General features: G+C 44.5%; 1 protein-coding gene across 3 annotated transcripts in view; it reads right to left on the reverse strand.

The window, feature by feature from the left end:
- Positions 1 to 583: 583 nt before the first annotated feature.
- SLC22A4 (solute carrier family 22 member 4) overlaps positions 584 to 27,311 on the reverse strand; it is a 39,147-nt gene continuing 12,419 nt past the window's right edge. Inside the window, exons 2-10 of one of the 3 annotated variants that reach the window (XM_006923156.3) lie at positions 24,434 to 24,537; positions 23,021 to 23,175; positions 15,582 to 15,753; positions 11,535 to 11,661; positions 8,232 to 8,332; positions 6,404 to 6,618; positions 5,338 to 5,520; positions 3,050 to 3,185; positions 584 to 870 (exon numbers count right to left, since the gene is read on the reverse strand). In XM_006923156.3, the coding sequence (XP_006923218.1) occupies positions 795 to 870; positions 3,050 to 3,185; positions 5,338 to 5,520; positions 6,404 to 6,618; positions 8,232 to 8,332; positions 11,535 to 11,661; positions 15,582 to 15,753; positions 23,021 to 23,175; positions 24,434 to 24,537 (1,269 nt within the window). In that variant the 3' untranslated portion in view covers positions 584 to 794. Of the gene's footprint in view, positions 889 to 3,049; positions 3,186 to 5,337; positions 5,521 to 6,403; positions 6,619 to 8,231; positions 8,333 to 11,534; positions 11,662 to 15,581; positions 15,754 to 23,020; positions 23,176 to 24,433; positions 24,538 to 27,311 lie in introns of all 3 variants that reach the window. The other 2 variants (XM_025040693.1, XM_025040694.1) reach the window with 2 other exon arrangements.

The raw sequence follows: 27,311 nt of genomic DNA on the forward strand, positions 1-27,311 counted from the left end.
CCTCTTGGATGTGGGGCACACAAACCATTTCTACCAATCTAGCTGCTTTGTGGTTTTCCTGATTCTCTGTTTACCAGCAAAATATCTCTCAAGCTAGTCTTAGGAAACAGAAGACTTAGTCACGTGTTCCAGAAGAGCACAACAAAGGTGAACCATTCAATTGGCTAGCTGTGAGCTGTAGCTGTTGACATCATAGCTAGGAATGGCCCTTGGTTCCCTTCTTAAAGGCCAACAGGCCATTTGAACCAGGCTACTTGATAACTTGCAAAATGCTAGCATCTCCCATTGATTCCTTTCAAAGGAGTGTATAAGATTTTCTGGCTAGGAATGCTGCATATAATCATTTGGTTACAGCAGTATATGAGTTTACTTCAAAATGACTAGAATTTTGAATGTGCTGGTTCATTTATATACACATACACACACATGCACTGTTGTCGCCTAATAGTTGTGTTAATACAATGCCTTTCTTTTTATTTGGATAGCAATTGTATGTTTGGAAAATGAGTGTTAATCTTTATGTGGATTTACCAGTCTTTAAACAACACATTTTCAAAAAATCTCACAAACCCATTCCAAAGACTTAATTAGTAAGAAGGACTCTCTAGAAATGCTTTATTTTCAAAAATAAGGAGATTATCTGGAAGAATGCTCCAGAATTTGCTATATGACAAACATTTCTCAACAGCAAGGTCCATTAATTGTTACAGTCGGTCCATTTCCTCAGGAAAGGCTTTGGTTTCTTCAGTCTTATGTATCTGTTTTTCAGTTCACCAAATGGGGTGAAAATTTGATCAGAATGAAGTTATTAGAACTTTGGGATTTTCTTCATTGTCCATTGAATCTCTTGTTTTTCTCCCAAATCTGAACCTGAAAGTAAGATAGGTGCTAAAGAGAATTAAATATTCAAGATTCTCTTCCTCAAAATGCCAACTGACACTGAAAAACATTTTTCCAGTCAATGAATAAGTAATTATTTTAACTTTAACAAGAACTTCAGAAATCTAGAATTGGTGTTTAATGTTTTAGAATATTTGGAGCCACTTTCTTAATTAAACGTGAACAAAATCCAGAATTTACACTCTTTTATAGTTTCCCTGAGGAAAAGATAGAGTGGTAAGAATGAAGTTCTTAGCAAATTAAAGTTGATACTGGAGTAGTTGTATGATTAGAAGAAAACAGCTTATCAAAAATGGGCACTTTGTTTGTATTTCTCTTAAGGATCAGAATCCATTCATGTGCAGACTTATTTTTATTATGGCTGGGCACTAAAATCACATTACCTTACATAACCTTACAATGGCCATAGGAACTATCCCCATATGACGGATAGGAATACTGAAGTTTAGTGAAAATTAAGTTTTGCCCGGAAAATTAAATTAGCCCAGGTTTATGCAGATTTGGGATTTGAAGCTAGGCAGTTTCCTTCTAGAATCTAAACTTCTCCTATCATACCGCTTATCTTTTAAATGTTTGCCAATCTGTGAAATCATAGAAAGATATTCAGTTTTTGTCCCCGTTCCCAAAAGAGAGCTCTTAAATTCTTTATAATTTCCTGAATGATATGGGTAATAGGAATATTTTGTCTTTTGTTCTGATGAAGCAAATTTTGGCTGTCACCCACCCCCACCCCAAGATAACAGGATGGGGGCTGGTTGTCAAGCCTTGAATTGAAGCCTGGAACTTTCACCCCACCCCTCAACTTCCGTGGAGGGAGAGAAGCTGGAGATTAAATTAATGATCGACCATACCTATGTGAAGAAACCTCCAAAAAACCCCCTAAACGGTGGGGTTTGGAGAGCTTCTGAATCAGCAAACACATCCATGTGCTGGGATGGTGGCTCTTCCCATCTCCACAGGGACAGAAGCTCCTGCACTCTGGACCTTTCTGGACTTCACTCCATGTGACTCTTTATCTGGCTGTTCATTTACATCTTTTATGATAAACTAGTAAGCACAGTGTTTTCTTGAGTTTCGTGAGTCGTTCTAAAATTACCAAATTTCATGCAGGAGGAGGGTTTTGGAAACACCTGACTTTGTAGCCAAGTTGGACAGAAGAGTGGATCACCTAGGGACCTGATATTTGCAATTGGCACCTGAAGTGAGGGTGATCTTGGGAGACTGAGCCTTAAACCTGTGGAATCTGATGCAGACAAACTCCAGGTAGTCAGTGTTAGAACCGATTATATTATAAGACACCCAGTTGGTGTCAGAAGTGATTGATTGATACCACAAGGAAACCGGCCCCCCTCCCCCCACCCCGCACAATCTCATAGGCCAAAAGAATATTACTGAATTGTTTATTTTATATATTTCTATTAATGTGAATGAGCATTTTTCTTTCATATATAATCTGCCACTGAATTTTTTTCTGTAAACTGCTTGTTTATGACCTTTGCCAGTTTTCCTACTAAGTCGTTCGTCTTTTTTCCGCTGATAACTAAGAGCTTTTTGTGTATTGGGTGTGACAGCCCTTTGTCAGTATGGTGTGTTGCAAATATTTTTCCCCTGCTTGTTGACCTTTGTCTTTGCTTACGGTGCTTTTTCTTGCTGTGCCAATAATGTCTAAGATTACATAATCAGATATACCAATCTTTTCCTTTATGGCCCTTTGTTTTTTATATCGTGCTTCTCTAAAGTTGTAAAAATATTTATATTTTTTTCTGATACATTTTTGATTTTACATTTTAAGGCTTCAATTTTTAATCTTTCGGGAATTTATCTGGATGTATTTTGAAGCAGGATTCGAGTTTTTATTTATCCAAAATGGCTAGCTGAATGTTCTAACATCTTTTACTGAATAATCTAATGTTTCCCTACTGATTTTGAATTGCTACTTTTTATCATGTACTGAATCCTCACATTTTTCTTGAGTTTAATTCTGAACTCTCTTCCAGTGATGTCTAGTCCTGTGACATCAGCACACTGTTAGTAACCATTGCTTACTTTATTACCTATATTAGTGACTCTATGGAGAAACTTCCTGGCCATTCTTGCAAGTTTATTCTTTCTGAGGAATTTTGGTATTATTTTTTAAAGTTCCACTTACCATTTCACTTTTTGCATCTGCTCTAAGGTCTCTGGTAGGGTCATTCCAAAACTTTCAGGGAAAAACAGGGTGACGATTCCGATCAGGACTGTCAGGCTGCCCATGAGGATGTAAGGCAGGACTCTGTTGTAAGCACCTGCAGGGCACAGCACATATGACATCATTTAGATACAGGGATTCTCCGGCTGCTCTCAAGAATCACTGTGTAAAGGTGGCAAACGGAATTTGAGAGCAGTTTTGAATCTGAACATTTTCAGAAGTTAAAAAGTATGCAAAACACAGTTTCTTTCCGGCAGATGCCACTGCCTCTGCATTCCCTTAATCATTTACCTACTTGATTTTGCATTATCAGGAGGTCCTTCATGTCAACTAGCATTCTCCAAGCTACTGCTTAATTACATGTGACAGATGTTCCTTCGATAGAAACCTTTGCCTAGCAAAGTTCTCCCCTGAAGCAGGAGGTAATTAGAGATGAGGGTAAGGGGACACCAAGAAGAGAGAGGCTGACCAGGATGTTGCAGCGACATTATGGCTGGTTTGACCTTTGTTTTTGCCCAAACCAACAGGCCGCAGTGGAAGGAGGCTAGTTCCACAGAGTTGCGAGACTCTAAAAAAGGCTAAATAATATGTTCGATCTAATTTAAATCAATAAATGTCAGGCACTGTGAAAACACAGTGCTTTGGTTTCTCTTTGCAGCATTTATAAATCTTGGTTTTATATGTAATTGGAAGAACCACCCCACCTCTCCTTTATATAGCATCACTCAGGAGAATAATAGATCCTCACTTTGCTTCTCTTATGCATATGACAGGAACAACACATCCAAGAATTTTATTCGACAAAAAAAAAAACATCAATCCTGAAGCTTCTCTGAGGCCTCTGTGTCACTAACAGGAGTAGCAAGTGTGAAATATAAAGCTCTGTCTTGGACTCTTCCATTTATTTATTTTTTTTTATGTACCAGTGGACCCCCACTAAACCATATGAGCATGGTTTGAAAGTATAGGGAAGAAAAGAGGGGAAACAACACCATTCTGTACAATAATGTGCTTTCTCAGGCTTTGTTCAGGGCAGCTGTGAAGAGCAGGTTTAAGATAGGATCATGTTTCTCTTCTCTGGAAGAGATGAATGTACCTTTTCTGAGAATTCATATTTGTGTGTGTGTGTGTGTGTGTGTGTGTGTGTGTGTGTGTGCATGTGTGTGTTTGGACCACTAGGTAACCAGTGGATGACCAGGAAGAATGAGGCGGTATGTCAACATCACTCATCAGTAGAGTCCGTAATGAAGATCAGGCTCGAAGCACCAGATCCTACATCCAGTGAACATCCCACTAACGCCCCTCTGGAGTGTTAGTCCAGACTGGTAAATTTGATTTAAAAACTAAAATTTCCCGCATTACAAAAAATCTCATAAAGTCAAAATGTAAATGATAAACTAGGAAAAATGTTTACAACATGTACAAAAAGCTAATTTCTTTAGATTATAAAGACCTCTCATGAAGCAAAAATAAAAAATTGAATAAACCATCAGAAAGATGGGAACAAGACATGAAAAGTCAGGTCACTGAAAAATAAAGAGTGTCAATAAATACATGAAAAATGCTCAACCTCATTCATAATTAAAGAAATGGAGATGAAAGCAACAATTATATCCATTTTTCACGTAACAGATTATCAATGATTAAAAAATTGAAAAATCCTCATTGTTGGTATTGATAGTTGAATCGTAAATTGGTACAAGATTTAGAGGTCAGTTTGGCAATATCTATGAAATTTTTTGGTTGCCCCTTCAATCCATGAATTCAAATATATATAATCAAATAAACGAAGGGTGTAAGGGCATAGAGAAAATGTTCACTGTAGTATTATTTGTAATAACAAAAATCTGAACATGGTCTAAATGTCCATCCATTGAGCCTAGTTAAATAAATTAAATATATACATACATTGGAAGACTAGATATTGACTAAAAAGGAGGTAAAAGAGCTATGTATACACCAATAAAGATATTCTAATTCAATGTTAAGTTTAAAAAGTTGTGAAACAATATATATAATTTTGTTTGTGTATTTTTAAAATATATATACACATATATATGTTGTGCAAAACAAAATATCTGAAGGGCTACTCACCAAAATGTTAATATTAGTTACTATTAGGGCCATGATTTGAGGAGCTGAGGGGGAAGAGGTGAACTTGTACTTTTTCTAGTACTTTCTATGCTGTTTGAGTTTTTCACCATGAAAACCCATTACTTTTATATTTAAATTGATAAGATGCTTCTCACCGAGGTACACAAAGTAGGGAGCGATGATGCTGCCCACTCTGGAGGCCATGGATGTGATCCCCACGGCCATGTTCCTGACCAGGGTTGGGTAGAGCTCTGCAGTGAAGACATACAGCATGGAGAAAGCAGAAGTGACTCCGAATTTTCCTAACATCACCAGACCAATGGACAAGAAGTTGTAATCTGGAAAAGAGACACAGTGTAAACAGAAGTGTGATATATTTTAGGAGTGATATATTCTTAACTCAGTTGCTTTTATTGTCTTTGCTGATGTGAAAATGTTTTTATAATGTAAAGTTATTCCTCAAATAACACTCTCCCTTCGAATGTCTTAATAATCGACCTGGACAAGATAAGAGTTAATCTAGATCATCATGCATTCAGTGACCTTTGTCCACTTTTATTTGTTACAACAGTTTTATGGTAAGTTGTTGGCTTGTTACTATAGTTAAGCTTAATCTTCAAAGAGAAGGACCCATCCTTTCTATCCTGTTTCTTATTATTAAGAAATTTATATTTCTATATATAATACTAGGTATCTATAACCGATTACCTTAACATTTTAATAATATGAGAAAGTTAGACATAAGGGAAGAAGGGAGGCATGTGTTCCTTTGTGTGCCCATTAATTACTCAAACATTACAGACCATAAAAAGTCACCGAATTTGTACTGGAACTGGCATGTACTGCCAACTCTAACACTTGAGTATACACCTCAGAGAAAAGGTTTGGTAGTATCAAGAAAGTACCAAGAAATTTGGAAGCAGGGTTGTGACTTAAAGAAAGAGGTTCCAGGGTTTAGGTGAATGTTTCCATGAAGGAAACCACTGGACTCTTCCTCTTTGGGTGATGATTTCCGATTCTCCCAAGCTGACTCATCTGCTTGAGGGGTGTTGTTTTGAACACAGAAAATTACATAGTGAGCTATCATTTGTCTAATTGACTAATGAATAGATTATGATGTAATCTATTAAACTACATAAACATGGAGCGATGACCAATAATTAAATTAAATCAAGGTGTAGATCTTTTCCCTTAAGCTGTCAGTATTGGTTAACTTCTTACCTGCAGGTACCCACTGAATTAAGAGAAGCACACCTCCTCCGAAGAACAGTACTCCAGCTATGATATAACGCCTGGGCAGGGTTCGCAGGAGCAGCCAGGCTGTAATGTAAGCTGGAACTTCAATCAAGGCAGAAAGGAAACAGTTCAGATAGGCATCTCCATGTAAATTAGGAGCGTTGAGAGACAGAGCGAAGTAACCCACCGAGGTGAGCATCCTGAAAGACAAAATTAAAAACACAAAAATGACAAAAGGATAGCATGAATCACTCAAAAAGTTCATAATGGTCAAGAAATTGTCTAGATTTATTTTCCTATCAGTAGCCACTAACCACACATGGTTATTTAAAAGTAAATAAAAGTAAATATAATCAAAGAGTCAGTCCTATAGTTGCACTAGCCACATTTCAATTATTTAATAGCCACGTGTGGCTAATGGCCACTATGACAACACAGATGTCCATCATAAAACATTTTCATCACTGCAGAAAGTTCTTTTGGACAGCACAAGTCTAGGAACACCAGTATGCAACAATACTTATCCTGGTCTAGTTAACTTTACATTTCAGTATTACCTGAACAGTTAGTACATCCTCATTCCCTTATTTAAAGAAAGAATGTCAGCCACATCAGTGGACATAAAATCCACTTAATTCTTACCAAAAAGAACAAAAAATAGAAAGAAAAAGAAAGAAGGAAAGAAAGGAAAGAAGGAAGGAAGGAAAAAGATACATAGGTAATACAGTGGGATCCAATTGATTTTAGTAAAATCAATTAAATTTTACAGTAAGTCTCAATTGATTTTATAGTAAATTCCAATTGAGTTTAGTAAAACTCACTTTAGGGAAAAGAATAAAAGTCACATAATGCTTCAAAGTATCACAAAGTACACACTGCATGTCCTGTCATCATAGTTAACTTCCACATAACCTTCTCTGTGGAAAATAAGTACGTTATTGCAGACTCCCTTGAGCAGAAATTAGTTTATCATTTATTAAAAATTTTCAGTTACAGATGACATTCAATATTATGTTATGTTAATGTCATTCTCATTATTAACATGAATGAAAAGTAGAGGATATCTGAAAAATCTTTTCGGGAACACTGTTGGGTATTTCTATACAAAACTCTATGTTGGGTAGCACAAGGGCTAATCCAAAACAAAACAAAAAAAATTAAACTTTCTTGCTCTAGGAATCTTAGTGATTTTCACCTGTGGTAATAAGAGCAGTTTAGGCAAAACAGGATGGCCCTAAAAAAAGACTAGCTGCAGTCTGAACCGAGTAGTTATGATAATCATCTTTTTTGTGTGTGCTGCCATCATGGAGTAGGTATGTTCTTTTTTCCTTCTTCCTCATTTCTTGGCAGATCCATTACTAAATCTAGTCTACAAAGTCAATTTATGCCTTAAAATCACTTGGTAGTTTGCAATTAGCAAGTGTGAAAAGCTTGTCAAAACTCCAATCCTGGCCCTAGGGGTTCAGGTTCTTCTTACCTCACTGTTCAATTGCCAGTACAGCTTCAGGAAGCAGGACCTGAATTAGGATCTCGGCTTCAGGCACCAGGGACATCATTACTGGGACATAATCCCAGTAACTTTAGGAGGGTCAGAATACTGCAGACTTTAATATTGTTCCCTGTAACTTTTTTTTTTCTTTCAGTTCTCAGTTCCATGAAGTGAATTGAGGCATTTCCAAAGAACTTAGAATTTTATAATTTTTATTTTGTTTCAGGAAGACCCAGGCCTTGCCTGGATGTTCCCTTAAATTCAATAAAATCGGTTGTATGCTTATGTGCTATATGTCACACTTCCAGATCGCTTATTACTTACCATAGCAGCACAGACATAATGGTTATTGTGGAAATATTCCTAGTCCTGAACAGGTCCAGAATGAAAACTGTCTGCTGCTCCAGGGGTTTTAGCTCCTGTAGCTAAAATAATGCAAATAACCATGAGATTAAGGGATAACGAGGAAGTATCTTTGTCCATGACAACATGGAAAAAAATTTATGCATATAACTCTTATTTCACCTTGAATGTTCTTAGAAGTCTGGAATCTGTGGGGAATTAGGGTGTCTACATATACGATGCATAATTCTAACACTTTAAAATGTTTGTGGCGCATTCTAGACAGCAGCTTTTTAAATATATAACATTGCCTCCACTGTTCCTTTATAGAAAGCCTAACTGCTAGCATAGCCTTTCCTTGACTCATGCTCATCATTGTGGGTGACCTGAATGACACTGAGCTGTGACACTTAGGGCTTGTTGCATGGATAGGGCCATATAGCCCCACGCTGCCTTGAGGTCCCTGCTTTTTGTACTTTTCTTGTTGTTGTTTCAGTGTCAGGACAGACTTGGGTTACTATTTATCCTCTCTGAGCCTCCATTTACTCCTCTGTAAAATGGGTATAATAATTGGGAGTTGAGAAGATTAAATGAGATCATGTATATAAAGCTTAGTATCGTACTTGAACTATGGTAAATCCCCAAAACATTTAACTATTATTATTTCTACTGCACCACTGAGGAAACAATGCTAGCTGTCAGTGGTGAGTGATCATTTCTTACTTCTGTGAATGGGCTTCCCTCCTTTCCTCTTAATTTACTGAAGTTAACTTGTCATATGTTAGGAATCGAGATAACCAAGCTTATTAGAATCGAAACTAAAAAGCTCCAAGGCTCTGAGGTGAGGAATCTCTTTGGGATAAAGTACAAGGACTTTGTGGCCCTCTGGTGTGTAGGCAGTAAGAGGGTGAGGAAAGAGATTCCATGATGAAAGAAGTGAGGTGCTGGCCCTGTTGTTGTCACAGGTGTTCCCCAGATAATAGCATCCTTCTTTCAGGAATAATCATACACCTCCTCACGCAGCACACAGGCATATTACCTTGTTTCTTCTACACTATTTGGGGTGCAGCTCTACTGTTATGACAACAAAGCAAAGCCCCTGTATAGCTGAGGGAGCTAGAAGTCCTCCTGGAGGGCTCTGGAGGTGGCACCATGCACAGATGGAACCTGCGGGTCAGGCCCATGCTAACACTTGGTGCTTCCACAGGGCCCTTGTGAAAATGCAGACTGCGAGGTCCCACCCCAGACCTGCTTAATCCAAATCTTTCCTGGAGCCCGGAGGCCTGGAAATCTGTATTTTTAAAGCCCTTTGGGTGATTGTGATAAGCAGTCAGGTTTGGAAACCTCAGGACAAGAACATTCTTGTACCCACTGCTTGTCTCTGGCCTACGAAGGGCCACCAAAATTCCTCGGAGCAGGTACCACGAGCTGGTTGGAGGTGTTCTGAAGGGAAGTCAGAGAAGTCCGAGATTGCTTTCCAAGATGAAACTTTTTTAGATTCTTTCCTGTGTAAGTTAACACCACTGCCCCCAACACCAGGTAAGGAGGCCCAGTTAAGCGCTTGCACCTTGGCACTGGAGAGACCCGTGAGACATCTAGCTGTGTGATCCTGGGCAAATCACTTAACTTCTCTGTATCTCAGTTTCCTCTTCTGAGAAATGGGCCTATAGCCAGTATGAGCATCAAATGAGCTGAACCTGGTGCCTGGCAACTGGTGGGCTCTCCACCATCATCCTGAGTGGGCCGCATGTGCTGGCACAGGCCTCTGCAGATCCTCCCAAAGAAGACCCACCTGGGAGGTGAGCAGGGGAGATGACTAGGCCTTGGGAAGCACAAGCTCCCTTGCCCGTGGAGGGTCTGTCCAGTTAGGTTCGATGCGCCTCATGGCAGGAAGAAACAAGGCACTGTCAGAAGCACGTGTTTTGACACTAGACTTCATTCTTATTTAACCAAAATGATATATCCTTTATAGGTTTTGTGATTGCATTTATCCATGTAAGTCTGATCTCTACAATTAAACTTTAAGTTCCCCAAAGACAGAAATCAGACCACATATTCAATAAATATCAATAAACATCCAGCACAGCCTGAGATGCAGACGTGTTAGACAGACATGTTAACTAAGATTAGTTAAACTAAGTTTAACGTTGTTTAATTGAGTCTAGTTAAACAGACTTAGGCTGGGAATGGAATTCTTGATCCAAAGAGAGAAGGATTATGAGATATTTGTACTGGCAGTCCTCTGAGAGCTTGGGTTCATGGCCACGGTAATTAATCCTCCAGCCGTTGCCAAGGTATCTGCTTCTGTCAAAAGTCCCAAATGCCAGGAATGGAGGAAGCCTCGAGGTGGAGCGCTGGCGTGCCTGCCGCCCTCCTTTCTGGGGTAGCCAGAAAGCGCAGATTTGCGTACTGTTGCTGCAGACACCCTAATCTCCTCGGGGTGTCCTGAGCTGCCCCCGCCCTGTTGGGAATGCCCTGCCCAATCCTCTTCATTCATGTAAGTGTAAACCCTGGTTTGGACCTGCCCCTTCTGCCCCGAGTCACTCTGCTTTCTTTCTCTGCTGGCACACAATGTCCACTCCTTGGGTCCTTAGCATTTCCTCCCTCACGTCATCATTTATTTTTCATCTAATGCTCCTGACACCCTTTGTTACATTCCATGCTCCTTCAGCATAGGACCTGTGTCTGATTTTTTTCATTTTCTCTGAGAGCTGGTACAGGGCAGGGCCAAGTCCTCGCTGAAAGGGCAGCTGCTTCCATAGCATATCAGCTTCTCCTCGTGGCCTCCTGCTTTTGAGGATGAATTCTCTGCCTGTGCTCTCAACCTGAAGTTTGTAGATACCACGTAGCAAAACTAAAGACATTTATAGCTTCCTCAGCAGGCTTTGGTAAGACTCAGGGTACAGTGGGGAGCTCATGGGTTGAATAGCCCTCAAACACATTTTTTCTACTAAATCTGGACTTTCAAAAATCGCCAGTAAGTAGCTATATCAGTGATATGTAGCAATCCCAATAAAAAGTTGGAGATGAACTTACGAAAAGGAAAGGAACAATATTGAGCCAACACTTGCTCTACACTAAGCAGTTTATATATATCATTGCACTTAATGTGCATGCAGCCCTTTGAGGTGGGCTTTATCTCAGAACTTAATCATCATTGTGTCTCTAAGGCTTCGTATGGAGCCTGGTACATAGTGGGCACTCAAAAAATATTGAATTAAATTAAATTCTATAAAATCGAGAATACATAGCTGATCTAAAGAGGACATTTCTACACATGCTTACCTCCATAGGATCGAAAATCACAGCTGGAGCAGCTACGTTGTTCATTTTTGCAGCTTTTTGGATGATAGCTTCAGCCTCTCTAAATCTTCTCTGGGATATCAGCCACCGGGGAGATTCAGGAATAAACCTAGAATTCATTTTTAATGGTTTATGATTTTTCACAATAGCAAGGTTTGATGCTATTAACTGAAAGTTGCCTCCCAAAGAATTTTTATTTTATAAAATTCCAGTTTGTCTTTTTTTAAAAAAATCAAGGGGAAGGCCTCATAAGATTTCCATTGATTATAAAAATAAATACAATCACTTTCAAGTTTCAAAGTTCTGATCAAATCACAAGACTGATCATCAGTTGTATTTGAAGCCGGGAGCAGAGTGTAAGGGGTAACATTAGCTGTAGGTGTGTTTAAGGCAGAACAGCTAAAGAAGGCCATTCAAAACTTAACAGCCAGTGTGGTTCATAATAGAAACACAGTCTAGTGTCTTTTCCGTGTGTCCATCCCAGGAGAATTCCTGGTGGCCCAGCGGTGATGCTCACAAGATTATTGTGCCAAGGATGGCTGGGCATGCGTGTTCCCTGGGCTTTCTCCGCAGTCAGAGGAGAAGGTGAGTACACTGACTGTCCCGTGGGCTGTCCCCTTGGCTTTCAACAGATTTCCAGGTCAGTGGGTAACCAAACCAGTTTTTGGGAGACAGCCAATGTTGTCTATGTTTCTTTTTAATGTCTGGGAACTTAATTTGTTTTATTATGCAATCTATCTACATTTTTAACTGATGTTCAAAGACAGTTGACTTCTTTCCTAATTTTCCTATTTTTCCTACTTTCATTTATTTTTATCATACTTATATTTATTTCTATTCTTCTATTCTTTCCTAATTTTGACTTCTTGGAATCTCTTAGTCATTTCTGCCAGCTCTTGTTTTCCTTACTTATTTGTCAGTACTTAGTTATCGTGGAAAATAAATTCCACGTAGCACATACTGAGTGTCTTATACTTAACAGCCCCTCCAAAGCCTCTATAGGAAGGACGTCAGAGTAAAACACAATGTATCAAATGGCCAACCCCCAGCTACCTGCCCAGTCTACTAGCAAGCACATGGGTTGAAAAATGAACCCAGTTTGCGTTTTTCGGAATATGCCTTTAGTTGACCCCTTTAGCAACTGTGATGATGTCAGGTCACAATTTTCAGTAATTAGAGCTACGCTGTCCAAGAGAACTTCCTGTGGTGCTACATCCGTGCTGTCTAATACGGTAGCCGCTAACCGTTACATGTGGCTATTGAGCTAGTGTGACTGAGGAAATTAATTTTAAATTTTATTTACTTTCAATTCATTTTACTTTAAATAGGAGCATGTGACTAGTGGCTACTGTCTTAGTGAAGAATTCGAGGCCTTATCACATAGCCACTGTATACATCATGGGCACTTCTGCTGGGCAGCTCATCTTTCCCCAACCAGGTTGTTCTTAGAAATAGCCTGCCTTTCTTACTACAGGCTCTGAGGGCCATCGGTGGCCTCGGGTTCCTAATGTTTAGGCAGTTAGATATTGCAGAGCTGTCCCCATGTTGCATCTATGGGCTCTTTCTCCACCTCCTGCATACATATTCCATTCACACCTGTGGCTACTTACTGCCAAAGACTTCAGGACCTAAAAAAATCTCCAAACCACCTACAGTGGCTCTGTGTAGGATCCCCTCCCATCTCCAGCCCAGGCTTGCTGTAATCTCTACTCTCGAATTGCCATGGGTTTTTGGTAGATGAAGAATCAAGTCTAGCTGATCATTTCAAAAGTTATTGGAGCACTAAATGATAGCCTCTCTGTAGGTTTAATTCAGATTAAATAGGGTGGCATGTTGCTGGAGAGTCTAGGTCACACATTGAGTAGGCAGCAGGAGCAAGGAGCCCAGCAGCCTGAAGCGTCCCCCACATCATCCCAGCCCACCTGGACTACTGAGCATCTATCTCTTCAGGATGGCCCACCCACAAGGACAGCCCATTCAGAAGAAAGTGGTTTTGTTTTTATAGAAAAATTATAAGCCTGTTGCTAACTTTTCAGGATGAGCATGCAGCTTGTTAGTGCTGGCCCCGGGCCGCCTAGTGTTTGGGGCAGTGCCGTCCCTGGAACAGTGTGCCCGCAGCCAGGAGCACTCATAGACCAGCCTGTGGGCAGCAGAAGGAAGAACTCTCCTTAGGGCAAAACTGAGGCCACTCCTCATGCGATGGGCCTTCCATGCTGGAAACTCAAGGGGCTGATGTAGCAGAGTTGTTCCTTGCTGTGCCATTTGGTCCTGAGGCAAAGATCCAAGCCCCACAAATTAAAATCCCTACTAATCTCTTATGGTCATCAGAACCCTTCTATTTTTATTCTCTCTCTCTCTCTCTCTCTCTCTCTCTCTCTCTCTCTCTCTGTCAATCTGACCGAATTATACATTAATAAGTTTGATTACAACATATTTTAAAGGTTATGGTCTCTTATGCCAAAAGGACAACTAGAGCCAGAGAATATCAATTATTAAAATCATTCACCTGAAGAGATAGAAAATAACCTTTGAATAATCTTGTCTTGTGTCTTAAGAGAGCCTTGGGTCTCCAACATCATTTACCCTAAATATGGTTAGCAAGGGGGTTATGAAGACAGGGACAGAATGTGTGATGATGATGATGATGATGATAATGATGGTGACTCTCATTCCAGAAAGTTGCCCCACTCTTGTAAATCAGGGCTGCTTGCTTCTCTTGGAGGCAGAATATAGATAATAGCCTGCCCTCGTTCACTGTCAGCTTTCCTGACCTTTAGATGGTTCCAGAGGAAACCTCTAAGTCAGAATAGTAGCTAATCTTTAACTCGCTGACTTTCAAATTCCATGGAAGTAAGGGAAAAAAAAATGTGCTCTTCATCCTGCACACCCCCGCCCCCCCGCCTGCACAGCATTGCCAAGAATTTATACTGGTAAACCATAGCAGTCTTAGGGGGTCATAAAAAAGACAGTGGCTTGGAGTGGTCCAACCTGAGCCATCTGGTCCAACAAGGCCACGACGTGCTTGCTACCTGTCAGCCTGTATGGCCGCTGGACACTTGCAGCAAGATAAGGGACCTTCTAGGCAACTTTCCAGGAAGTGTGGCCAAAGGCGGGGAAACCATGAGGACTAGTCTAAACTGTGAGTTGCAAAAAATGATCAAAGAAACATTCATTGTGTGTAAACAGGTAAAGATCAAGCAGTTCAGTAAAACCAGTCACTGTTGGGAGATCTGATTCACATATCATGAAACCAAACCAAAAAGAATTAATGAGAGAGAGAGAGAGAGAGAGAGAGCGAGAGAGCGCGCGAGCGAGAGCGAGTGCGAGCACGCGCGAGCGAGCACACCAGACCCATCAGTGGAAGAAATTCTCTTTCTTCTTGCTTAAATATGAAAAAAACCAAGAAATGGGAAATCCTCAAAAAAGAGGGTATCACTGGGACCTTATTCCCTTATTCTTAATCTGGTCTCTCACCTGAAATCTCCCCCATAATCATACTGGGTTAGTATCTCCAGACTTTGTTATTCCCATACTGATGTGTCGAAATTGGGTTGGAGGGTTGAGGGAGGAGAGAAGAGAACGTTCCTCTAGCAACTTGTTAAATAAAAGTAATTCTTTTGCCCTTCTGAACAAAGCAGATAAACAGGCACACCTTAGATGCTTGAGGAAACTACATTAGTTGAGTCCATAAGGAGAAAGAGATTTCCTAGAGAGGAGTGTCAAAAGAGTAGGGGAGTAGAGTTAAAAACAACACAGCTCGAGACTACCGTCTCCACGAATAACCACCGACAGCAGATAAGAGTGGGGAGAGCCTAGGAGAGCCTGGATTTCCTGAGAAAGGTGCTTTGTGGGACAGTGAAGAATTAAACCCCAGCACACAGGCCCACCCACAGCTAGGCAAACACTCTGTAGGCTTCGAGGCCAGTCTCAGCCAGCTCCAGTGAGATCATGCTAGAATTAGTACCAGGCTCTAGGCTCCAGGCTGGCTGGCCTGCAGCAGGGGGCTGTCTGGGGCCGAGCCACACTCACCACCACAGCGGGACGCACAGCACCCCCGGCACCGTCAGCGCCAGCAGCAGCATCCGCCAGTCTCTGATGAAGTAAGCAAACAGTGGCAGCAGCATGTAGCCGAATGCATAAAATATGCACACTCCTAACGTAGAGAATATAATACGAACTGACTTGCCAAGAATTTCTGTTCCTGTTCAAAACAAGGGAGGAGTATTAGCATTTTAGCTCACTTTAATATTTGCTTTTTACATCATTACCTGGCGGTTAGAATTTAAACTATAGCCACTTAGAAAAGGGAAGAGGCATTTGCCCTGTGGCCCAGGGCAGGAGTGGTCAGGGTGGAGGAAGGTGGGAAGGGACCCAAGACTTATCACCTTATAGAAGGTAAATTTCATGAGATTTTAAAGGAGCCGAAGATTTTTTTTTAAGGTCATTTCATGTCATAGAAATAGCATGCCCAGCCCCAAGAGGTAATCTCTTCTGTGAATGTCACATTTCCAAAATCAAGAGCCCCAGGGTGAGGAGCAGAGAGGGTGTTCCAGGAGATGGGGTGGGGGTGTCTTTTGGGGGACTCTGTGGGGTCATGGTGCATTTAACCTTCCCTACAATTCTCCACTATATATAAACAGACTCTGGCCTCTGGGGAAACACTGCACAGTTCACAGTTACTCGGTCATGTTAGCCACCCTTAAGCCCTGAGACATGATTAATTAGGGCTCTGGAGAGGCACAGAGCAGCGCCCCCCCCCCCGCCCCCAGTGCCTGGGGCTGAATACCCCGCAGCCACATTGTGCCCAGGGATCAGCCGCAGGCTGTCACAGTACATTCAGACCAAGGAAAGAAAAGAAGGGGCCGTCCTGTTGGCCTGGCAGGCGGCAGCCCTGGAACTGGCCACATGCCCAACGAACCCCACAGAGTTTTCCCAGAAACAAGTGCTTGGTATTGGGCCCTGTTTGGGGAAAGGACAGGCAGGTGGCTGTCGGGTCCTGCTCTGCTCAGCACCACAACGGGTGGCTCAGGCCCAGCCCAGTTCCTCTAGAGGCACTGCCTGCCCCGCGGAGTCTAAGAACAAGTTCATTCTCTTGCCACAGAGCTCCAGGCCCCTTCCACAGAGTCCGCTCTCGGTCCTCTGGCCCAGGGGCGGAGATCTGGCCAATGGCAACCGCTCAGCCTTTTGTCTGAGATCTTCCCACCACCACAGAGAAGTAGTCCAGAAAATACAAAACAGACCATTCAAAGGCCATTCAGGCTTGTCTTTCAAGAGAGATTTTCTCACTTGTGTTTGCGTGCCTTGGGCACGGGCTAAGGAATTAAGGGCTAATTCCAGAGACGCAGAAAAATTACTACCTCACCAGGTTCTCATTCTCACAGCCTACCTGTTCCTATCCCACCTCTCTTCTTCCTCACTCAGCATAACTGAGAGACGGATGGGCTCCCGTGGTTCCCTCTGGAACAGCCATTTCTAACAGCCAGTACTATGTGCCTCTCGCCTCCCAGGCTGCAGATGATAGCCCCAAACATGCCTGCCATTGCCCAGCCTCTAAACCCGTTTCCAAGGATCCGGCCTGACTTCCTCGAGGATTGTGAACGTAGTTTCCAGATCTTTTCTTATCCCATTAATGACCTTCCTTCCACCCCATAGGGAAGACTCCCCATGCCACAGTTTCTCAACATGCGGGCTGTGATCATCACGGTGTGGGAATGAATGGGGGAGGGGGAGGCTTTACTCTCATGCAGAGATTCAGAAGTGAAGTAGCAGAGGATTTGATTGTGGACAAGGGAAAGTGCACAGGATCACGTGAGAACCTTATAGTTGTGAGGCCAAGGGAGCTCCCTCAGAGTTCCATGACCCCGGTAAGACAGACAGGCTACACTAGATACCTAGATCATCTTCCTCGCTAAGCTTGGGTCCTAGGCCGAAACAGAGTTGTTCTTACCTTGCAGAGCAGCCATGATGGACAGGGCTTTATGAACCTACCTCTCTGCCTTTCTGTGGAGCAACATGAATGACATGAAACTGAATAGTTCCTTGTTAGCTCAACTTTCTGCTCTCTCTGGCTTTTAGATAATCAATCATCTTTCCTTAACTGTCATTATCATCATCATCTATATCATCATCATCATCATCATATTCAGAGCTAGCGTTTTTTTGAGTAGGCACTTTGTGTCAGGTTCCAGACGAAGTGTTTATCTATATTATCTCTGTGAATCTTCGCACAATGATAGAAGAACTAATATTCTATTTTATACACAATCAGATGAGACTTAAAGAGTTGAACAAATTGCCTAAATTTACACACATCATAAATGGGGTAGCCAGAATTTAAGTCTGAACTGTTGGACCTATGGATAACGTCTAGAAAAAAATCATTTTGGAGGCAAAGCCTTGGCCCTGTCAAGCAGTCCTTCAACTGAGGTTCTAGTGGAGACATGTATGGGAGATGGATACAGCCATACGCCCGTCAGAGGTGAGGATTTTTGATTTCCCTGCCTGGGGTGGTCTTTGAGCCAACTGGAGAACAACAAACCCCCTCTGAGGAACGCCGAGAAAAGTCCTGATTCCTGTAGACCTTTTATAGCCTGTAGCTGCCACAAACTTTCCATGTCTTCAGCTGGCAGTGAGACAGGTGACAGTGGTGATTTATGGTTCTGCTGACTGGGGACCCCTGTCCTAGCCTACTTTACTCCCTTGGTTTCTGCTCCTAGGGCAAAGCCCAGTTGGTCTTAGTCTGGGTGGGCCTCCAAATGCCTCTTGAGAGTGAAACTCTGACATCTAAGCCAAAGGGGCAGGTCCTGGCCAGAGTGTTTGCCCACTGCCTGTCACCAGCAACTGAATCGGAGAGCTTTCTCCAAGAGGGAGTGACCCAGAGAGGGCCAGGCTCACTTCCACGTTGACCGGGGGCCCTTCTGTAGTAGTCATTAAAGGATCCAGTGAGGAACCACTGGATCTATTGCATGTGGAGGTAGGACCTGCTCCTCTGTGAATGACCAATAGGGCTGCAGCAGACCCCAGTCCAAGGAATAAGACCATGTGCAGTTCCCAGGATATGGGGTAGAACTCAGGGGCCCTTGGGCTAGAAGTAGCCCCATATGGCATGTGCAGAGACCCTAAGCTCCTTGATGCTCATTTGCTGCTAGAGTGACTTTGATAGTCCTACTTCATAAAGTTATTATTATGGGAACTGAGATAATGTATGTAAAGTGCCTAGTAGAGTGTCTGGCATTTGGTCAATGCTCAGGAATAGATAATTCCTTTATCCTGGTCAAACAGCTGAAATGTGCTAGATGTCAGGGGAATGATGGGAAGTGCCTTTGACCAAGAGACCCGCTGGAAGGTAGCAAAATCTCTCTTTGCACCCTGTAAAATACTCAGAATTCTCTTCAAATTAACAGACATTCCCCTGCTCAGGCCTCCCTCTCTCCCCTCTATAAACCTTTACAGATCATTCTAGTTAAGAATACCTTACCTATCTCTGCATAGACCCAGAAAGGTTATCTGCGCTCACCGTACCCCTGCCCCGACCCATGTAACCACCTTGGCTGCATCTGCTAACCAGATGTGAGCTCCTAGAACACAGACCGATGTGAATCTTTCCTCCTCCCTGAGTCTCCCTGCTCAGTGCTTCTCTCACAAGGTGCAGTGCAAACAAGGGACATAGACAAATTTCTGCATCCTTTAAAATGTATTTATACCCCATTTCATCCCTTGAAGATTTTGAGGTAGCTTATCACTTGGATACAATAACATAATAGTAGCATTAAAGTAAAACATAAAGAAAAGTTGAAAGGTATGTCTTGGAGAAAGAACAAAAATATGCAACTGATCACTTTGGAAAACAGTCTGGCGGTTCCTTACATGGTTAAACATACATTACCATATGACCCAGCAATTCCACTCCTAGGTATCTACCCAAGAGAACTGAAAATATATCCAGAAAAAACTTGTGCTCAAATGTTGATAGCAGCATTAGTCCTAATAGCCCCAACGTGTAAACAACCCAGATGTCCATTCACTGATGAATGGAGGAACAGGAGGTGGTATGTCCATACAATGGAATATTGATGCATATTCCAACATGGACCAACCTTGAAAACATTAAGTGAAGGACGCCAGTCACAAAGACCACGTATCGTATGATTCCGTTTATCGGAAATGTCCAGAATCGACACATTCATACAGATGGAAAGTAGATTAGCGGTTGCCAGGGGCTGGGGAAAGTGACTGCTCATGGTACAGGGTTTCTTTGGGGGTGAAGAAAATGTTCTGGAGTTAGATAGAGTTGATGGTTGCGCAACTTTGTGGATATACTAATAACCACTGAGTGATATACTTTAAAAGAGTGAGTATTATGGTATGCAAATTATATCTCAATTTAAAAACATTTAAAAAATATGTGGCTGATAAAGGCTGCATAATTGATAGAGTTAAATTTCAATTTTGCCTGAGCTTCCTGGTAGCCAGTGATAAGGGAAGATGCAATCAGTTACATACTTATCGAAAGGTAAAACACATCTAGACATTAGAGAAAGCGGAGCTTTAAACAGTTCAACATGCCGGAACAAATGCTGCATAGGAGGTCAGCGTTAGGAGTACTGGGAAAATACCGAATTAATGGATGAGTCAAGAGAGGAGGTAGGTAGGTGTGCGAAATAAATTTAAGCAGCTAGTTATGAGGGATAAAGGAGGACGCTGCTGGTACTTTCCCCAGAAGGCCGTGCATGGGCTGAAGGTATTATTTCTGGAAAATAGTAGGAGGTAGTGAGGGGAGCGAGAATGTGGGGAGGGTCCACGTCCTTGGTCCTGAATGGTCCCGTCCTCCTAAACCAGCGTCCTAAGAAAGGCAGCTCCCTTACTTTCAGGTGTAGCCATTTTATGTTCTTTTGGGTAGGACTGTTCCTTCCTTCCCTTTTCTCTCGTCTCCTAAACTCAGAGGAAGCAGAGCAAGGAAAGGATCCATTTCTGCACCACTTCGAGGATGGGAGTAATTCATAGAAGTAATTTCATTTCCTGAATTAATGTGAAGACTCTTAAACTGGAAATTATCATCGCAGAGTCTTGCCAACCCTTCCCTAGAGCCACAGGGCAAAGTGAAGGCCCAGAAAGAACAGTCCAGACCTCAAGCTTCTGTTTATTTTAGTCAGAACCGGGAGTTGATTGTTATAGCCCTGAAACACCAGAGAGCGCTGCCGGGCTGCAGGGAAGCCAGCCGCAGCACTGCCTGGACTGGCTCCACCCCACCCCACCCCACCCCACCCCATTCCAGGCACCGATGGCAGAGTCGCTGTTTCCAGGGAGCAGTTTGGTTTCCAGTGACTCTCTTAAAAAGGTTCAGACCTGAGAACTCAACACAAAGAATCTCCTACCGGGACACAAAGTCAGCAGCTTCCCACAGAGCACGAATGAGGAAAGGTGGAGCCAGGGTGGCTCCCTGAGCACCTTGCAACACTCCCGGGCCCAGGCTGATGGGAGCCACTGCACTCAGAGTCCCGCCCACTGATCGCTGGTTTGCACAGCTAGGCTCTGACTGATGTGACATGCCCTTACTCTCCCCTTGGCTCTCTCCCTTTTCTCAGCATGGGCAGCAGGGAGGGAGCAGCGTGTGGTGTCAGGGCCAGCAGGCAGGACTTTCCCACAGGAGGCCTGGGGTGGGCTCTCTCAGTCTCATTCACACAGGGGAGGTTTTAGGGGCCCAGAAGCACCATGTGCCACTGAAAAGGCAGAACCCAAGGGATGCCACGCATGGCACAAACCCCACCTGGCTCCCAGTCTCAATGACAAGCCTTCCCTGGCTTCACCATAACTTTCTGCCCTTCCACTTCAGATGGTCCTTTAGGTCCTCCTGAAGGAGTCTGCTGACCTTGGGCAGAGCTCTGTGTTTAGGGGAGGCCTGTTTAGTCTTTAGTGTGTCTCTGGCCCAAGCAGAGCCACACATTGGACCTTTCAGGTATCAGAGGGATCACCACAAGAAAGGCAGATTCCGGTGGATTTAGACCATGAGAACCATGAGATAGGCTTTGCTGTGCCCAAGAACTCTGTGTCCTTGGGGCCCATCAGACATCAGGAAGTTGCAATTTCTGTCCTAAATCTCTGCAATCTCCAGTTTCCAGCACCACTGGCCTGAAGCTCTCTGTGTCTTTGACACCCATGACCTTCTTTAAGAAAATTTCCCTCCCTTTCTTTTCCCTACCGGGGAGAGAGAGGCCCTGGTCCTGCTGGAAGCTGTGAAGAGGGTACTGTCCGCCAGGTCCATGTGGCTGCAGCATGCTCTACCCTCCTCCCCTCTTCAGACACTGAGGCTGGGCCCACAGCAAGGGTTTCTTTGCAAATGATTAAAGAAGTGGAATTTGAACAATTCCATCTTGGCAACCTGACATAGGGTGTACGCATCCTCAACTAAGAGAACACAGCATCTCCAGAGCTGATGAGTCATCCAGACTCCTAAGAGTGATCGGAATCATTTTACCACATTCAGCCTTGTGAGACAAGAATCATTAGACTTATATTAAAGGGACACTGCTAAGAATTACAGTATGACAAAAGAGATAAAGTGAGAAGCACCAAGCCCACAAGAATACATCATCACACTGGATATTATGAGATTTGGTGTCTATTGTCCCGGAAGTGCCTTTCGTCTCCTCTACTCTCACCTGTTCAGAGAGAGCAGGTGGGCTCAGAGCATGTTGGGGACTCTTACTCACATGGACTCCCTGATCAACCTGCCTGGGGTTCACCTCACTTCCTCCCAGGAAAAGTTGATGAGGGTTGTGGCCTTTAGCTTGTAAGGTCCCCTCATGTAGCGTGATATTCCAAAAGCAAGCTGTAGCTAGGAGACAGGACTACTATCAGCAGTTAGGCTGGTCCTGCAGGCAGCTGATATGCTCTGGGGGTGGGCTCTGACTCAGGGTGAGAGCAGATCTGCCCAATGATTGCAGGCTAGCACTGAACTCCCATCCGACATGTGCCTCTTCTACCTATATACCAGCCACACCAACTACCCCATGCATGGCTGCCAGGAACACCCTTTTGCCCTGTCCTAGGCAGAAGTCTTGAGTTTTCAGAGCTCAGATCACAGACATCCCTAGGCCATCTCGCCCCCAAGACCCCTCCTCTGTGCCTCTCCCAAGCCTTGTGCTCCTGAAATGTGTTTCAGTTATTATGTAGCTGGTTCCCACCAGCTCCAGCTCCTATTCACCACCGCATTTCAGCACCCAGCACAGAGCTGGCTTCCTGTGAGTGCCTGCCTCGCCCATGGCCAGATCAAAAAAACCTGTGGCTGCAGCCCCCTCACCTGCACATATGTCTGAGGCTGACCTGTTTGGGGAGCCCAGCCCATGGGTTGAGGTGCTCCCTTCCGTGCTGATTGAGAGCACTCCCTGTGCCCCTTTCAGTGGCCTTCTCTTCCTGGGCCTCCCAGGGAGTTGGACAGAGAAGTCCTGCAGGTCAGAAGCCATTCCTACCTAGTATGAAGGCCACCACGTAGTTGGAGATCTGGCCCATGCCAACGATGACAAATAACACAGTGAACATCTCCCAGTTGATGGAGAAAATCTGAAAGAAGCTGAAGCCAGTCTGCACAGCCATGGTTGAGAAGAGGATGCTCTTCCTGCCAAACCTGTAGAGTACAGCACAGGATGAAACATGACACGTGCAGGTGACAGCAGCGCTGCAGCTCAGGGCGTGCGGCAAACGCCGAGTCAGGTATTGCTGCAGATTGGTTTTTTTTCAGGGCTGTTACAGACTTTTTTCCCTGTCACATCCTCCCAGGTTCCTCCTTGGCGAGGCTTCAGGCATTCATCTGCCTAGGAAGGCTCTTTTGAGATCCTAAGCCTCCTGCGGAAGCACCATATCTTGACAGCCCAGAGCAGCTTAGGCAAGGACCATGAGGAAATCTCTTTAGAATGAGCCACGGGTAGAAGCTGCCGCCACATTTCTAGAAGGTGGGTACAGTACAGATTGCAGGTACATCTGATATCAGCAATGTGGGAATTCCCTGTACGTGTGGTCTTCAACCTGAGCTACGCTTAGAATCACCTGAAGAGCTTCAAAAAATACTGGTACCTGCACCATACTCCCAAGATTTTTATTGTCCAGAAATTGGTTTGGACCTTGAGATTTAAAAAATTTTCCTAGGTGAGTCTGATGTGCAACCAAAATTGCCAACCACCACTCTATGGGAAGTGTAGCTTACAGCGATGTCTATCAGTGACACTGTAGTTGGCTTAAGTCTTAATTTCACATTCTGATAGTGACCGATAGGAGGATGGAGTGCAGATGCGAGCAGCACAGTCTTCCGCCCCATTTTCCAAACTCAGGTCTCAGGCTGTTGAGCTTGGGGTCCCCTTGGGCTTCGTAACTAGGGGAGGTTCATTGCCATCACTGCCATTTAGCATTCTGCTCTGGCCCCCACAGAATGTTCAGGGGCCAGCGGAGCTGTGATGCTGTCTCCTGCAGACTGAGAGCTCCAGGTCGGCACTGTGGCCCCGATGCCTGGCCGGGGGACTCGAAGCAGAGGTGGGCTCACAGTTAGTAGGCACTTGCTCGCAGTCTGGCCCTGACTCTGGCTGATGGTTGTTTGTGGATAGATCACATGTCTTCTGAGAGTCAGAGGTGGGGTGGGAGACTGTGGTGATGGCAGCAGGGTCTTTTTTGAGGTGTTTGATGATATGATGACTTCACTTTCCAGTGGGTCTGGCAAGGGGTTGAGGGCAGGGAGAATGGGAGACATCGCAGCTCCTCTGATCACTGATTTGTTAGCCTGAGGGGCCTCCCTTTCTCTGGGTTAAAATAGCTTAAATTCAGTCCATCTCCAAGGCAGTAAGTGAACTGGCAAGGGGCCCCATCCCATCTTTCCTCCCTCCCAGCCTCCTTACCTGTCTGACAGCTGCCCAGACACAAAGGAGCCACAGAGCACGCCGACGAAGAACAGGGAGGAGGTGAGGGGTGTCTTCCAGTCTTCCTCACACACCAGATTCCACTGCCAGGGACGACAACAGGAAGCGTGAGCCCAGCTCCCCAGCAGGCCCAGCCCCAGCCAGGTTCCGAGAGACTATCAGTACGGCAGCCGGGCAGGTTCACTTTTGTGCAAAGGGCATAGGCCTCATGGCCCGGGGATTGGCTCCTGACTACCATTCACTGGGCAGGTCGCTGTCCTCTCTGAGACTCCCCCTCCTCTTCTGAAAGGGAGGGTGACATCTCCGGTTCTGCTTACATCACGCAGCAAGAAGCGAGCTAAGGCCGCGGCTATGACTGGTGACCCTCAGCTGCAAAGCACTATGAAGTAGAGGTGGCACGTCTACTTCAGAAGGCATCAGAGCACAGAGGGAAGATGTTAGAAACTCCTGAGGGACAGTACAGAAGGCACGGTCAGTTGGTACAGGTGTAAAAGTTTCCTCTGCCTTGTCCCAGAGGGTCTCTGACCACATGCTCTGGGCAAACTCCTTAGGAGACCCCTGTGCTCCCTGGTCCCGTTACACCACAGGCCAGTCTGGGGTCCTGATCCAGGGCCCCACTATGTGAGGGGGAGGGGACCTTATCTCCCATTTACACTTCTCCATCCTCCTTCCTACACAGCCTTCCCAGAAGTGTGGGCTCTCCCATGCTCCAGGGCCCATGGGCTGCTGTAGCTCTGACAAGTCCCTGCTGGTTGATCCATACAATGAGGGTTTTGGTCAAAGTTTTAGTTCTCAGCTCATAACTTAAGCCAATTCAGCAAAATCTCAAGGGAGGTTATAAAAATTTCAAAGTGTGTTCAATGAACTTTCATTTATTTAATAAATAAGCAGGTGCCAATAAATATTTGGGGGCTGTGGGTCAGGGGCTTGCTGTGTGTGGCCAGACGATCTGGTCTAGAGGAAGGACGCTTGCCTCTGCCCTATCCCAGCTTTCATGCTGGTGGCGCTGTTTCCATGACATTTGCAAAGCAATTCAGTTCTTAATCCTCACAACATCCCTCAAGTAGATTTAAAAACGAATTCACATATTTATATCACACCTCATTCTGCAGCAGAGAGAGGAGTGTATAATGACACAGACAAGAGAAAAGTATGAAGCGAAAAGGAAAGAGATTCAGGGCAAACAGAAAGCACAAGGGAGGAGGGGTCGCAAAAGAACCAAGCCAAGGGTAACACTGACTGCCGGTCTGCCCGCCCAGAGGCCTGCCTGCCTGCCTGCCCGCCCAGAGGCCTGCCTGCCTGCCTGCCAGGGAGACCCTGAAATCCGGCTCGGAGTGCCTCAGCAGCTCAGCTCACAGGACCACAGCCCGCAAAGTGGTAAACTCATTCTGCAGCAGCTGAGTTGTTTTGAATACTGAGACCTGAGAGAGTCTCTCTTAGATCCTTCCTTCCACAAAGAGGGTCACTCTGTGATGTTGAGGATAATGTCCTTGAGAACACCTCTGTCCTGGAAACAGTAGCAAGATTTATGAGGTTGCCTCTCCCGGAGCCCACGATGCTGGCCACAGGCGGGGCGCCCAAGCACAGCTCTGCAGAAGGAAGACAGCATGGTCCAGAAACTCAGCTCTCTACCCTTTAGGCACAATCCAAGGAAAAATCTGAGACCACATCCAGAATAGGGTTGCTTCATCTGGGGTCGCTGAATGGACTTTCGGGGCAAGGGCACAAACTCCCCAAAATTGTATGGCCCAGCTAGCCTAGAGGTCAGAAAAGTCAGGTGAGGCATGCGCCTGAATTACTGGCCACCCACTTACAAAAATCACTAGCTAAAGTGTCAGAAAAAAGTTTGGTATCTGCTCCAATACATAGTGAGGTGAATAATCGAGGTCCCCAAACCTCATGATGTAGAGTGTGACTCATTTTGTAGAAGAGTAAATGGAGGCTCTAAGACTGGGATTTGTCTGAAGTCATAGCAAATAAATGGGCATGAGAATTACCGACTGCTTTGGACATGAACTCCAAAAGCTGGACAAAATGAACTTATTAAATTCCATCCGCAGAGGACTAGGGGTAGAAGGCCTCCACCGTGGCCTCAGCCTTGGGCTTGGTAGGGGTCCTGACGTGTTCATTATCGAGTAATACCATTCCATCTGCAAGTGGAGCAGAAAAGCCCTTCCCGAGATAATGTGCTCTCCCTCCTTCGTGGCTTTTTTGAACTTTTTCTGTCAGGACTCTGCCTTAGAGGAGGCTAGATAGGACTTAGCGACAGAAAGGAGAGAAGAAAGCTGTCAGATGTGGAGCCAGGTGTCGCACGAGTGAAAGTAGTGGGCAGGACTGGCTACCTGATTTGCAGGCCCTGTGCAAACTGAAAATGCAGGAAACCCTTCTTCAAAAATTATTAAGAATTTCAGGATGTCAATACCAGAGCAGTAAAACCAAGTGTGGGCCCTGTGTGACACCACAGGTTGCCCGCCCATGAAGCTGGCCTGGTAGTGGGTCGAGCCTGGTCTCTTTGGGGAATGGAGCAGAGGAAGTTCTGAACTAGGGTGCTGGGAAGGGTGAGGTGAGGGCCAGCTCCCTATCACTTTCTTACTGGAGACCATGCAGCCATGGCTCTCGGTCCCCTTTCCTCCCTGAAGAAAGGCCCAAGAAGCCCTGTCAGCATCATCAGCACAGGAGAGGGCCATACAGGAAGAGCAGCCACCTGCCCCAGACCCGTGCAGGCTGCAATCTGTCTTTGGAGACCCTGCCCACGCCCAGCAGGGAAGGCTGGACCTTACGGTTGCCCATGGTTGGCTCCAGGGCTGGGGCCCCTTTTGAGGAGTTACTGTGCTTGAGGAGTCCTTTTGGAAAGCTG

Source organism: Pteropus alecto, unplaced genomic scaffold (assembly GCF_000325575.1).
Source record: "Pteropus alecto unplaced genomic scaffold, ASM32557v1 scaffold78, whole genome shotgun sequence".
Taxonomy (NCBI): Eukaryota; Metazoa; Chordata; class Mammalia; order Chiroptera; family Pteropodidae; genus Pteropus; species Pteropus alecto.